Source organism: Carassius carassius, chromosome 49, assembly GCF_963082965.1.
Source record: "Carassius carassius chromosome 49, fCarCar2.1, whole genome shotgun sequence".
Classification (NCBI taxonomy): domain Eukaryota; kingdom Metazoa; phylum Chordata; class Actinopteri; order Cypriniformes; family Cyprinidae; genus Carassius; species Carassius carassius.
The window spans coordinates 14,851,687-14,865,045 of NC_081803.1; the positions used below are offsets into that span (position 1 = coordinate 14,851,687).

General features: G+C 38.1%; 1 protein-coding gene across 5 annotated transcripts in view; it reads left to right on the plus strand.

Annotated features, from left to right (window-relative positions):
* The window catches only part of LOC132132123 (stAR-related lipid transfer protein 13-like), a 56,712-nt gene extending 44,137 nt beyond the window's left edge, over positions 1 to 12,575 (plus strand). For all 5 annotated transcript variants that reach the window (XM_059544400.1, XM_059544398.1, XM_059544397.1 and 2 more), the window contains exons 4-13: positions 998 to 1,061; positions 3,564 to 4,894; positions 5,055 to 5,225; positions 5,815 to 5,974; positions 6,838 to 7,036; positions 7,133 to 7,346; positions 7,813 to 7,927; positions 8,362 to 8,607; positions 9,049 to 10,040; positions 11,162 to 12,575. In XM_059544400.1, the coding sequence (XP_059400383.1) occupies positions 998 to 1,061; positions 3,564 to 4,894; positions 5,055 to 5,225; positions 5,815 to 5,974; positions 6,838 to 7,036; positions 7,133 to 7,346; positions 7,813 to 7,927; positions 8,362 to 8,607; positions 9,049 to 9,360 (2,812 nt within the window). In that variant the 3' untranslated portion in view covers positions 9,361 to 10,040; positions 11,162 to 12,575. The remainder of the gene's footprint in view (positions 1 to 997; positions 1,062 to 3,563; positions 4,895 to 5,054; positions 5,226 to 5,814; positions 5,975 to 6,837; positions 7,037 to 7,132; positions 7,347 to 7,812; positions 7,928 to 8,361; positions 8,608 to 9,048; positions 10,041 to 11,161) is intronic.
* Positions 12,576 to 13,359: the final 784 nt, after the last annotated feature.

Consider the following 13,359-nt stretch of genomic DNA (forward strand, 5'->3'; position numbering starts at 1 on the left):
CATGTCCTCCATAAAGTCTGTCCCCTTCCCGTCACTTTGATCCCTAATGCAGCCCCCGTGGAGTCCACTCTGATGTCCCTCTCAAAGGCCTGAGGGACATTGAGGGGTGTTGGGGCTGAAAGTGTAGGCTACTAACAGATGGTTGTGTGTGTTTGTGTAAAACAAGGCCTGGGGTTTGAGGTGTTGAGGGTTTCCAGCGGGTAGTCTCCCTGTCTAATGCCTCTAATGACAGCGTTAGTGAGGTCTGACAGCTTTACTGTCAGAGAATACACACACTGCTCTTAAGGACAGTGTCTTCTGGAATGATAATGGGGTTTCATTATAACACCACAGACATGATTTATGCATATTTATGTGGGCATCTGGGCCCAGGATGTTTAGTTAGGGAATCTTGATTGAAAAATTGTGTTGGCAGACAGCTGATTAACCATGCTGATGTCATGACGGATAATTTTAACACACCAAAAACAACAGGTCTGTTTTTATAGGTGAAATAATAGCTTATTTGTGTCTGGTAAGGATATAAAGCGAGGGGTCTTCAATCTGTTGTAGAGTAAAGAAGATGTGTGTGTGTAAAACAGGGTGGAGAAAACCTCTTCAGGGGTGAAGATCAGTCAGATGAGAACGTTGAAGGGCACTGTAGGGTTAGATCAAAGGGGAGGTGGACGAGAAGGGGGATTGCCCTCTCTCGCGCTCTCTTAATCCTTGTGTTTTTCCTTCTGCGGTCCCGTCAGAGTCTCATTCATTCATGGCCATGTCTTGAAAGAGATTAGAACCTACGACTGCCAAGCCATCCCGTCATTCTTTCCGTCAGCCAGTCGGCACACAGATAGTGGGAGTTTCTTGAAATCTATACCTGCACGTAGAGAAGCATACAGAGGTTAGACGAGTGTAGGATCTACAGTGGATTGTCTCTCTCTCTCTGTGGCTGTATGGTTTCTTTGTGATGGAGATGAGAGTGACGGATGCATCAGTGACCGTGTCTTCTCTCTTCCAGTCGACTCAACACTCTGAACAAGTGTGCCTCCATGAAACTGGACGTGAGCCTCCCGAAGAAGAAGGTAAGTGGCTTTTTAATTAGTTCTTTTTTTTTTTTGGTGATTCTTATGGGAACGGTCTACATATATATATATATATATATATATATATATATATATATATATATATATATATATATATATATATATATATATATATATGTACAATGATATTCTGAAATCAGGAGGCAAAGTAAGTAATTTTTTTTAATCAAATCAGTCACATTTTCTTAGTTAAATAAACATTACTTACACAGAAAAAGGAAAAAAATGTTTTAATATTTTTTACATTAACAATGTAATCAATTTTTTTTGTAGTTATTTATTTAATTTTCTGTTGTTGCTGGACAATAAACAATAATTTTTATTCTATAATATTTTTTTCTATATTTTCCTTTTATGATTGATTTCTATACTACAAACACTTTTTTTGCCATTTTTATGACAGAATAAAGCAGAAAATGTATTTTATAGTTTCTAAAGGCTACTGTAATAAATGATATGTCAATTAGCACTGCACTATTATTACATGGAGATGATTTGGAAAAATACATATAAACCATATATTGTTGCAATCGTGTGTTTATTGTCTTAAGGGTTTATCAGTCAAAACGTTTCTGCTTTTTATTCAGTTTAGCTACAGCAATAGCCGGATGCCTTTGTCCATAGTAAGGCTTTCCTGGCACATCAGTTATTTTATATTAAATCAGAAATTACTTAAGTCTTAAGTCTTTGCTTTTTAATGGTAATGTATATATGATGATTTTTAAGTTAAGAAGATTTTAAACAAAAAAAGGGTGTCATTACCATATTACATTGTATTTTGAAAATTGTTTCCACATTAATGAGAATTTTGGAGAGAATGTCATGAAAATGATGTCACAATGCAAAAATTCTAATGGTTTCTTTATACAAAATACATTTTCAAATTATGAAAACACATTTCTTCACGAGATTCACCTATTTAAATGCAAAATAAAATGTCATATCCGATCTATTGAAGAATCTATACAATGATAATGTTTTTACTATTACTGTAATGTCTCTGGTTTATAGTGCCTGTGAAATAAAAATCTGTCTTTAGAGTAATTTTGTCTGTCTGGGTTTTTAAAAAGGATTATTTGGCCTATGAACCGATTAAAACAAAGCATATTATATAAAAAGTCAGTCACTGGATTTGATGTTGGCTTTCCACATAGAAGGGTCAGTTCAATCTTCAGTTGAAACTCTCTTACTGTTTACTCAGGGGTTGTATTTCAGCCTAATTATGATTGTAAGCTGTGAATCTTACTCAATAGGTCATTTCTGACACTTCTGCCTCTACTGATGTCTCAGGCATGTGGGTCTTTGAGTGTTGCTGTCTTTAACACAACCAGACCGTGATTTGATACCTATTATGTTTGAGGCCCCTTGTTTGGATGATATTTGAGAATTCCCCGTACAAATTTTTAAATACCATGAGCCTCTTTTGACATCATCACACTTACTATATTTAAATGTATGAGATCCGTTATATTTTAAATAGGAAATGGGTTGTGAAGGTACACAGGTTCAGACGCAGCTCTTTCCTGTGCTGTGTGAGCACATGTGTCTGGGCTTTACTAACTACAAAACATATCATTAAAGTTTGTACAAAGAAGCCTTATTATCCCATGGTTTCCATTATCAAGTTAAAGGCACAATATAAGATTTTTTTTATTAAAATATCCAAACAACACTAGAACAGTGTTATTTATTTTGCTGACATTATCCCAAATGTTTTGAAGAATGTTTAAATCCAGAGAAAAAAGCCATTTTAACTAGTGACACGGGCCGTGTCCATAGTGTCATTGTGTCGCCTTCCAATGACCTCTCATAACCACTCAATATCCTGTTTTGTTTTTTAGAAAACATGGAAATGCCAAAGACTTTAGTATGCTTTAATATGTGGTGCATTTTAAGATGACAACTCCCATGATTGCACACTCAGTCACGGCGTCATCAATCTACGTCTTTGTCTCTTTGTTTATTTTAAATACGCGCACTGCAGCAGTGAAAATTACATATTGTGCCTTTAATCACACAAAAAAATGCTGATTTTCATTTTTATATATTTATATTTAAATATAATAAAGAAAGATAAGTTATTTCTTTTAAGATTGATCGTATATAAATGTGCATTTAAAATATATTTCTTTATATAGTGTATACACTTTCAGTGCAGTCATAAGGAAAATTATTAATGCAATCATAAGGAACAAAAATTGGATGCATATTTGTATATTAACTGAAAAAAATATATGGTTTGCCACAGTGTTGCTAGGTGGCTGCATACTGGCCCTAGTGAAAACAAAGTACTCATCCCCAAATCTTAGTGATATTTGGGAGCATTCACCCATTTTATTGTCCACTGAGGTAGAATTGTAAGTCAGTTTTAGTTAAACTACTAAATAAGGATTATATTCTATATCTTTAGTTTAGGAACAGTGAAACGCTTAAAAAACATGTCAAACTAATTGTAATTCTGTGCTTTTTTAATGCATGCAGAGTGAGGACTCTGATGAGGAGTACCTATTGGCCATCAGTAATAGATGGACGTTTGAGTGGAACAGTCGGCGCTGGTCACGTCTGCAAGACATCGATTACCTCCTGGGTAGAGCAGAGGAGCAGAGCCCCTCTGAGGCGGCTGAGGGTCTGCGGACCACTGTGAGCAGTGAGAGCATTCTGACAGACCTCAGCGAGCCAGAGATCTGCTCCATGCACAGTGAAGACTCTTTGGCTGCCATGCCTGACTCTGCCTCGCTCACCCTACTGCACTTGCCCAGAGAGCTGCCTCATTACGGTTCACTTCCTGCCAAGTGCAGACGACGTGGACGCAAACGCGCCAAAGACATCCTGAGGAGGATGGAAACACTGGGTCGCACGTGGGGACCATCCATGGGTCGCTCAGAGCGGCGCTCTTTGGTTATTAGCGGCCCAGTTCTGCAAAGCGAGCCAGAGGCACTAAAGACTCTACGATGTGTTCAGATTTTCAATGGCGGGCCTCTAAATGCTGAAAACATGCCATCAGCTAACAAATGCCAAAATTCACTGGCCAGCAGTGAGGCTAGCAGCCAATCTGAGACCAGCGGTAGTGCTGAAAGCACGCCGAACATGAAGGGAAGTGTCTCAAAGTTGTATCCTCCTGGTAAACGTGCAGGCATCTACCTAGAAGACATCGATGTTCTTGCCGGCGCTCCCCAGAGGAGAAGACCAGTTGAACGGAGCCACAAAAATGACTTCTGCTCCTATGATGAGCTATTGGTGCACATCCCAAAAGATCACAAACCTGGTACCTTCCCTAAAGCACTGTCAATCGAGAGTCTGACGCCAGCCAGTAAGGACCACGGAAACTGGAAGGTTCTGAATTCAGAGCCGCAGCCATTCAAGTGCAGGAAATTTGGTTGGAGAGAACTCCGGCCTGCGACACGCTGCTGCCTACGAGGCAGCAGGATCAGTGTATACGATAACGTACCCGGCTCTCACCTGTACGCGAGCACGGGGGACTTATCGGACCTTGAGAAGGAGGATATATTCCCACATTTGGATGATATTTTGCAGCATGTAAATGGCCTGCAGCAGATCGTGGACCACTGGTCCAAAAATGTCTTGCCGGAGAGTGAAGGGGAGGGGGATGGCAGCAGGGGGCGGGAGCAGAAGATTATTGACGGCCAGTCTTCCAGTCAGATCACACTGGACTTTGACGGGACTTCTGTAATTAAAGAGTTGACCACATCGAACGCCGGCAACAAGGACAGGCTTTCATTAAATGAGACGGATACCTCCAGCACCAGAGAGAGGAGGGACTCAGGGGTAGGGGCTTCCCTGACACGACCACGGTGAGACTTCAGGATGGATATACAGAGAGGCGCTTATTAATATTAAGACTAAAATAAGACTTTCTTCCAATAATTCACATATACATGTCTTTCTGCTAACTTGGATTTTTATTTATACTTTAGAGAGCATTAAATGTTCATGTTGCTGTTGTATTTCTAGCCTTAGATGGCCCAGCTTCAGGATGTCAAACCTCCTCGGCCAGTCAGGAATGTCGCTACAGATATCCAGTCAATCAGTGGGCCAGCTTAGCTTGCTGCAGAAGTTTTCTTTATTGCGTCTCACTGCTATTATGGAGAAATACTCCATGTCCAACAAGCATGGGTGGACTTGGTGAGTTATCGAATATGTTGATAAGTCCTCGTGAAACATTTCTTCTTATCAATGTTGAAAACATTTGTAGATATTGTAATACGTAGACCTTTTAGGATTATTTGATGAATAGAAGGTTTGATAGAATAGCATTTATCTGCATTAGAAATCTTTTCTAGAATTATAAATTTGACCAATTAAATGCATCTTTGCTGAATAAAAAAATAAAAATAATAATAATAATTCTGACCATAGATTTTGAACGGTATATACATACCCGTTGAAGCAATAAGATGAATCAGTCATGGAAAGTCCCTGTGGGATGTGTTCGGGGGATTTCTTGTGAGTTCTTATTGGATGACACCAATCAAAGTGTCTCCTCAGTTAAGTTAGTTTTGTGTTAAAACTCCAGAGCTTGTGGAACAATCTCATCCTGTCATCTACATCACAGTTCTGCCTCCAGACTCTGTGCACTCTTCCATTTACACTCCTCCTTGCATTATATATAATCAAGATTCTTATAGCAGATCCTACACACAGATAGATTATATACACACTTATGGCCATAAACTGATCTTCTCGTCTCAGTACTGTTTTTATATGTTCTTAGGTCAGTGCCAAAATTTATGAAGAGAATGAAGGGACCAGACTACAAGGATAAGATGGTATTCGGTGTTCCTCTGATTGTCCATGTTCAGCGGTATGGACACCCTCTGCCCATAAGCTTACAGCTCGCCCTGCGCTTTTTAAGGAGCCAGTGTTTGGACCAGGTACACAGTTTCATTCACATTTGCAAGACCGATTATAAAGTTCATTCTAAGTTAGGCCAGAGTCAAAGTTATTCCAAACAAAGTAAAAAAACTGGATGCCCAGCCACTGCTCCATTCCTAAAGACAGATAAAGCACACAAACCCTAATAGTGTTTGTTTTTCTTCCTGTATGTTGATGTCTTAGTAATTAAAAAGAAAATCAAATGTATTCAGTTAATTTGGTTCTAATGGTACATTATAATTGGTCGTGTTTAGGTTTATGTTTTTGAACAAATGTTTGTGTTGCGGTTATGAATGATACCTCCAATTGTGTGGCTTGTTAGGTCGAGGAGTGCTATTTCTTTTCTAAGTGATCACACACACGATTTTAGTCTGGCAGATGAAAAAAATGACTGAAAACATTCCATAAGCTTAAATAGAAAGAGGCACTCAAGCCATAGACCAGAACATCATAGAAACTTTGTGTCATGTTTTGACTTGGTTCAGTAACGCTTTGGTCATGTTAGCAAAATGTTGATAGTGTCCCGATGCATGATGCGCCACATATTCAGAGGTCACTTTTAAATCAAAAATAACAATAAAAATAAACAAATTGAACCAAATTGAACACAAGTGAAATCTTCATGGGAAACTTGTAAAACTCTCAGTTATGAGGATTCCTATTGAGATGAATGGATTTCGCCAGCTAAATTTCACTGAGCAACTATGAATGTAACCACAACTTCAGCAGCCACCCAAAAACAATCCTAACAACCACTTAGCAGCAACCAGGCTACCACCCACACCCTAGAATCACAGGCACCACTCACATTTGAGTGAGAAAAAAGATACAAATCGTATTTGCTTTTCTCATTATGTTTCAGGTGGGACTTTTCCGTAAATCTGGTGTAAAGTCTCGTATTCAGGCTCTGCGGCAAATGTGTGAATCCTCCCCACAGAATGTGAACTACGAGGATCAGTCAGCATATGATGTGGCAGACCTGGTCAAACAGTTCTTCAGAGACTTGCCTGAACCTCTCCTCACGAGCAAAATGGGCGAGACCTTCCTCCACATATACATGTGTAAGAGCATTTCCTGTCTTTTATGAGCTTTCCTGCCCAAATACTTCCTACAGTGCTTTCAAATCCCTAAAACACTCTATACAATTGTCTACCCAGATGTCCCTAAAGAGCAACGCTTACAGGCGGTGCAGGCAGCTATCATGTTAATGGCTGATGAAAACCGTGAGGTCTTGCAGACGCTGCTGTGCTTCCTAAATGATGTCACTTCCTCTGTTGAGGAGAACCAGATGACCCCAATGAACCTGGCGGTGTGCCTCGCTCCTTCTCTCTTCCACCTCAACATCATGAAGAATGATAACCTGTCGCCTAGGTAATGGAGTTCCGTTTTTGCGCATTCCAAACTTATTGTATAAGAGCTATAGGATGATATGTATGCATTGTCATTAAGTCTCCAGGGCCTTGAGGTGGCGTGAGAAGGTGTGAAGTGTTTTATTAACTCAACATACAGACAAGTCACCCACCATTGTGTTCATTAGGGAGCATTACTCGACACTGAGCAGACACTTTGGCCTGAGGGCCAGAGACGGGAGGAGGTGTGGAGAAAAGAAAGAAGGGTAGTTTAGGTTAAACTTACTTAGACTGGCCTGAAGGGAGTGGTGGCATCATGAAACTTATCGGATGTTTTGGATCTTCGTATAAATGTATAAAATGCACCATGATAGATGGTTTTCATATGGGTTTATAAGGTTCGTTTATACGTTTGCAGCTACAAAAATTGTGAAAATATTATCGATCACATGGAAGTTCATGCATATGATGTCTTCTGTTACATTCAGGTCTATTCAGAGGAAGTATGCCACTGGATGGCCAGACCAAAAGGACCTGAATGAGAACCTTGCGGCCACTCAGGGGCTCGCGCACATGATTGCTGAGTGCAATCACCTATTCGAGGTACAAGATGCATGTTCTGACATATTTGCCGTGAGATGTGTGTGCACTGAGAAATTGTGGTTGTTTTATAAGATTGTGTGCAGAACAATTACAAAAAGTTCAGCTGATTATTGTAATCACTTATTGTAATGTATTGTAATGATGCTGAAAATTCAGCTTTGCCGTCATAGGAACAAATAACATTTTCAAATATATTTTAATAGAAAAGAGCTTAAATAGTAATAATATTTCACAATATTACTGTTTTACTCTATTTTTCATCAAATAAATGCAGCCTTGGTGAGTATGAGAGACTTTCAAAAACAAACAACCAAAAATCTTACTGACCCCAAACATTTGAATAGTAGAGTAAATATTCTGTTGGATCATTATTCAGTGTTAGAGGACAAGAGGAGACTTCTCTCGAAGTGTTTTTTTTAATGTGGTTTGTGCAGATTCCTCAGGAGATGGTCTCTCAGTCCAGGAACTCATACATGGAAGCTGAGCTGCTGGCGCTCTCTTTGGACGAGTTCTGTAAAAAACAGCCTCAACAGGATGAGGAAGACGAAGAAGAGGAGGAAGGCACATGTCGCTCTTATCTGGAGAGCTTGATACAGAATCTGATGAAAGAGACCAAAGACAAGACCAAGGGATGGGTGACCAGATCAAATGTTGACAATACAGAGATATCATTCAAAAAGGTAATAATTTATGTATTAATTAATTAAATACATGTTATATGGAATATATGGTTTAAATATTTACTAAATATAAAAGTACCGACTATTAGTTCCATAAAATATAGATTGAGTTGAAACGTTTATTTCATTTATTTAGAATTGTTTTTATATTTATTAAAAATAATTATTATTTATTCTATTTCTTTATTTATTAAATCACCTTAACATCTTGATTTCACATTTAGTAAATTGCTCGTGAAAGTATAAGCAAACGAGTTTGGACAAATATTAATATATTAAAAATGTAGAGCATGGTCCCGTTTATTGACAACCTAAGTTCCAATCTGGCTTGTGTCATTTCCCACCCCAAATTTTCTGTCTGCTCTGACTGCCCTATCCAATAAAAGACCAAAAGCCCATAAAATAAATACAAGTCTGAGGGAAGTCTGCTGTCTCTCACAGGTGGGAGACGGGACCCCTTTGAGACGCTGGCGTGTGTCTGTAGAGGTGGAGGCTCCTCCATCTGTGGTGCTTAATCGCATACTGCGAGAGCGCCACCTGTGGGACACTAACCTGCTACAGTGGAAGGTTCTAGAAACTCTGGACAAGCAGACAGAGGTGTACCAATATGAGCTGAACACCATGGCCCCTCACCCAAACAGAGACTTTGTGGTGCTTAGGCGAGTACAACAACATGATCTGATTCTGTGTATTGTTTACTGTTCAAGCCATGTGTCCTGGGTAGCATGTTTGAGGCCATTAGCAAATATCTAAATCAACTGATTACACCATTATGGCTGTAACAAAACATGCGCTGCATCTGTAACAAGTGCTTTTTGTGCGTCATTAAGTTCTTGTGATTCTCTGAACACCGAGGTCGTAAAAAGGTCCCACATACCCCTGTTGAACAGCTGGGCATGTTACTGAAAGACACTCACAAATCTCTCTGAGCATACTTCTCTGTGTTAGTTCACGATAAAACGCTTTCAGCTAAGCAAATTAGACCACCCGGGTTATACCCAAAATATCACTGTAAGACTACAGCTTACCATCACTTGACAAATACGCAGCTGTGAGGTACAAACAGTAATATGATCGATGGAAAACATTCAGCTGGAATATTGCATGTTATTTGATAATTAATCAAATTTGCACTTGGCTGACTGACTGACTGACACTTACAGTACATCTCTTGTCTGTGTAGGGGATGGCAGATGCTCTCTCAGATCAGTCTGTTTGCTGTGATTTATATTGGTGGTGTTTTCTTTTCTGTTTAGGACGTGGAGGACAGAAATGCCAAAAGGAGTGTGTGTGCTGGTGTCTGTGTCGATTGAACATGAGGAAAGCCCACAGCTGGCCGGAGTGAGAGGAATAATTCTAGAATCACAGTATATGCTTGAACCGTGTGGCTCTGGGAAGTCTAGAGTCACACATATATGCAGAGCTGATCTGAAGTAAGTGCACTGAAATCAACTCTTAAGTATACACTACTGTTCAGATGTTTGGGATCAATAAGAGTCTTTTTTTACATTTTTTAGAAATTATAGTGGTTGCACTTTATCTTACAGTACATGTACTTACATCTACTTATAGTGTACTTACCATGTATTTATCTAAGAATGTTCTGGTAATACAAGGTAACTACACTGGGTAGGGTTAGGTTAAGGGGGAAGGTTCAGGGTTAGTACCTAGTTATTACATAGTTATTGTAATTACTATAATAAGTACATAGTATGTACATGAGGAACAGGACTGTAAAATAAAGTGCTACCATTATAGTTTTACTCAGCAAGAATGCATTAAATCGATCAAAAGTGATACTAATAATTATAATTGTTAAAAAAACATTATTGCTTAAAATAAGTGCTGTTCTTTTAAATTTTGTTCATCAAAATATCAGTTTCCAAAAAATATTAAGCAGCACAACTGTTATCAACGCTGATGAGAAATGTTTTGTGAGCAGCAAATCAGCATATTAGAATGATTTCTGAAGGTTCAAGTGACTAAAGACTGGAGTAATGATGCTGAAAATTCAGCTTTGCATCACAGTAATAGATTTTTAAATAGATTAAAATATAATAGTTCTTTACTCAATTTTTGGTCAAATAAATGTAGCCTTTGTGAGCATTATATACATTTCAAATTTTTCTTTTTAAGAAATGTGCTAAATTATTACAAAGCCTGTTTTTGCTTTGTCATTATGTGACATGCAATCATTATTAAAAAAAATAATAATATATATATATATATATATATATATATATATATTACAGCATTTTATTAAAAGGCTACAACATAACTAAATGTTAAAACGAGGAGCCATGAATACTTTCTGAATATACCGTTTATCATTTTAAATAATATTTGTTATTATTGTGGGGTTTTTTTTTAGTATAACAGACATGGTAATAATTGTCTTTAAATTGTTTAATGTTTTATTTAAAAATAATTACGGTATTCTTCTGGTTGATTAGAAATCCCTTTTTGTCATGTGCGTCCTCAAAGCATGTGTAAAGAACGCAGTACATAAGTCTCAATGCTTCACTAAATGCTGTATATTTGCTTGCTGTTCCAGAGGAAAGTCTCCAGAGTGGTACAACAAAGCTTTCGCCCATCTCTGTGCTAGCGAGGCGGCCTGCATCCGCAACTCCTTCCTGTCTCTGGATCCCGAGGGCCCAGAGACCAAAATCTGAACATGGCTACATGGAGTCAGGCATGAGGGAACTGGGATATTGTTAAACGTCAGGGCAGATGGTCACAGAAAACGAACTTTGGCGAAGAAAAAGGAGGGATTCAAGAGAGAAGAAAATAGATTTCAAGCCCCTAAACAACAACAAGCCGCCATATCCTGTTGGTTTAATAGACCGTGGATCATTGGGATTCATATAAGAGTTTTTTACCCCTTATAGGGCATATGATTTAGTTTATTTTATATACATTTATGCAGCTGTTTAAAACTGCAACTTTTGAAATGGCTATTGTTGTGTGTTTTGGGGCATATAACGAGAGATAAGAAAAGATGGACAGAGAAAGTGACAGAGACAGACTCCACTGTAGCTATGAAGCCATGCCTGTAAAAAAGTCATAACGCTGCTTCCTGTTGTCTAGTCTTTACACCTTTAACTAGCATCTTTAGAGCTTCGCTAACAACAAACAGATGTGAATGACAAGCCACCTCAACGCTAATCTAAAAACAGAAGGTCTGGTTTCATTTTATCAAGTACTTCAAGCTAAAGTACTGCATTCTCAAACCAAATATAGGTACGTTATTATTTAAAACTGCGACTGTATTTTTAAACTAGGGTTGTACCCTGGTGATGTATTGATGTGAAGTATCTCTAAGTACATATTATTTCTAAATTCTGTTTTAAGAAATGTTTTGTCATTACAATATTCATTGATTTCATTGTCCCAGGTAAGCAATAATGTATTATCATAATAAATGGAATAGTATTTTGTGCTCTTAACCATGCAAAATGAATTAGTTAAGATTCAAAATCAAACAATATTGTAAATAATTTAGAAAATGCCAATGATTGTTTCAAGTATGCATTATTATTATTATTTTTATTGTCATTGTTATTACACACTCTACAATGTCTAGGACATGAATTAATTTCACTGCTTCTGAGAAGCATGTCTTATATTCACAAAGCTTTACAGTTAGGTGTGCTTGTGTGTAAATGTGTGTAGATACAATTCAGGCTGTATATTTTGTAGATAAATGAGGATTATTGGCAGGTTTATCTGCTTTAATGCTCAGATGTTGTTGTTGTTGTTGTTGTTGTTGTTTTCCCTCATATCAGTATTTTGCTTGAATTACCATTACAAGCTGGTTAAATCAGCTAGCTTTTTCAGTGCTGTTTAAATGGAACAGTGTATTTGGGCTCGACTTGAGCTCAGTGAAGGCAAATGTCTGTTTTTAAACAGTAAACAGGGTTATTCAAGTTCTAAACATTTGGAAATGTGGAAAATAAAAACTAATTGCAGTACTGTTTCTCTGTCTTTGTGTTTGGGAAGTAAATTAGTTTGTGGTCAATCTATGTTCACAGAGAAATCGTTTTGGGTCTGGACCAAACACTGTCGGTACCATGTTCGGTAGCAAACGGTCAAAAATAAGTATCATAAATATAATTTCACCTCATACCACCAGATGGCAGTATGGATTCACCATAGTAGCGTCGCCTGAGGAGTACAGGTGCGTTTAAGAGTAAAATACTAGCAAACAACTTGGATAGCAATTTAGAGGTCAAAGACCTGTTCATTTGCTTCTAAACAGCATGGCCAGTAATTAGCAGTGATCGTGTTTTCTCCTGGGTCTGCAGAACCCCAGAGAGCCCCAAGGGAAGTATTGATCCACGCCATTTGAATAACGTCTTTAGACGCAGAAGTACGGAAGGCAGAGGACACTCACTGCGGGCCATACATCATCATTAGGGAGCAAAAAGCAATGGCATATCTTTATTCAAAGAAGGTCAGATTTAATAAATAATGTTGACTATCCTTTCTGTTTCTCCTTTCTGAGAGAGTGATCTCAGATGGTGCTGTGTTTTTATTTATTTATTTCATACAACAAGTTTAGTTCTGCTCTTTAATTTGATGGAACAGTGTTGATTTTTCAAAACTGGAGCGATTTTTTATGTAATTGTCTACTACATATCCTAGTATACGAGAAGCAGTATGTTCAAATTGAAGAGAGCCCGAAAATGATATAGGTATACTTTTTTAACGACACCTGAATATGTTATTTTCATGGTTTGTATGCCATAGTTT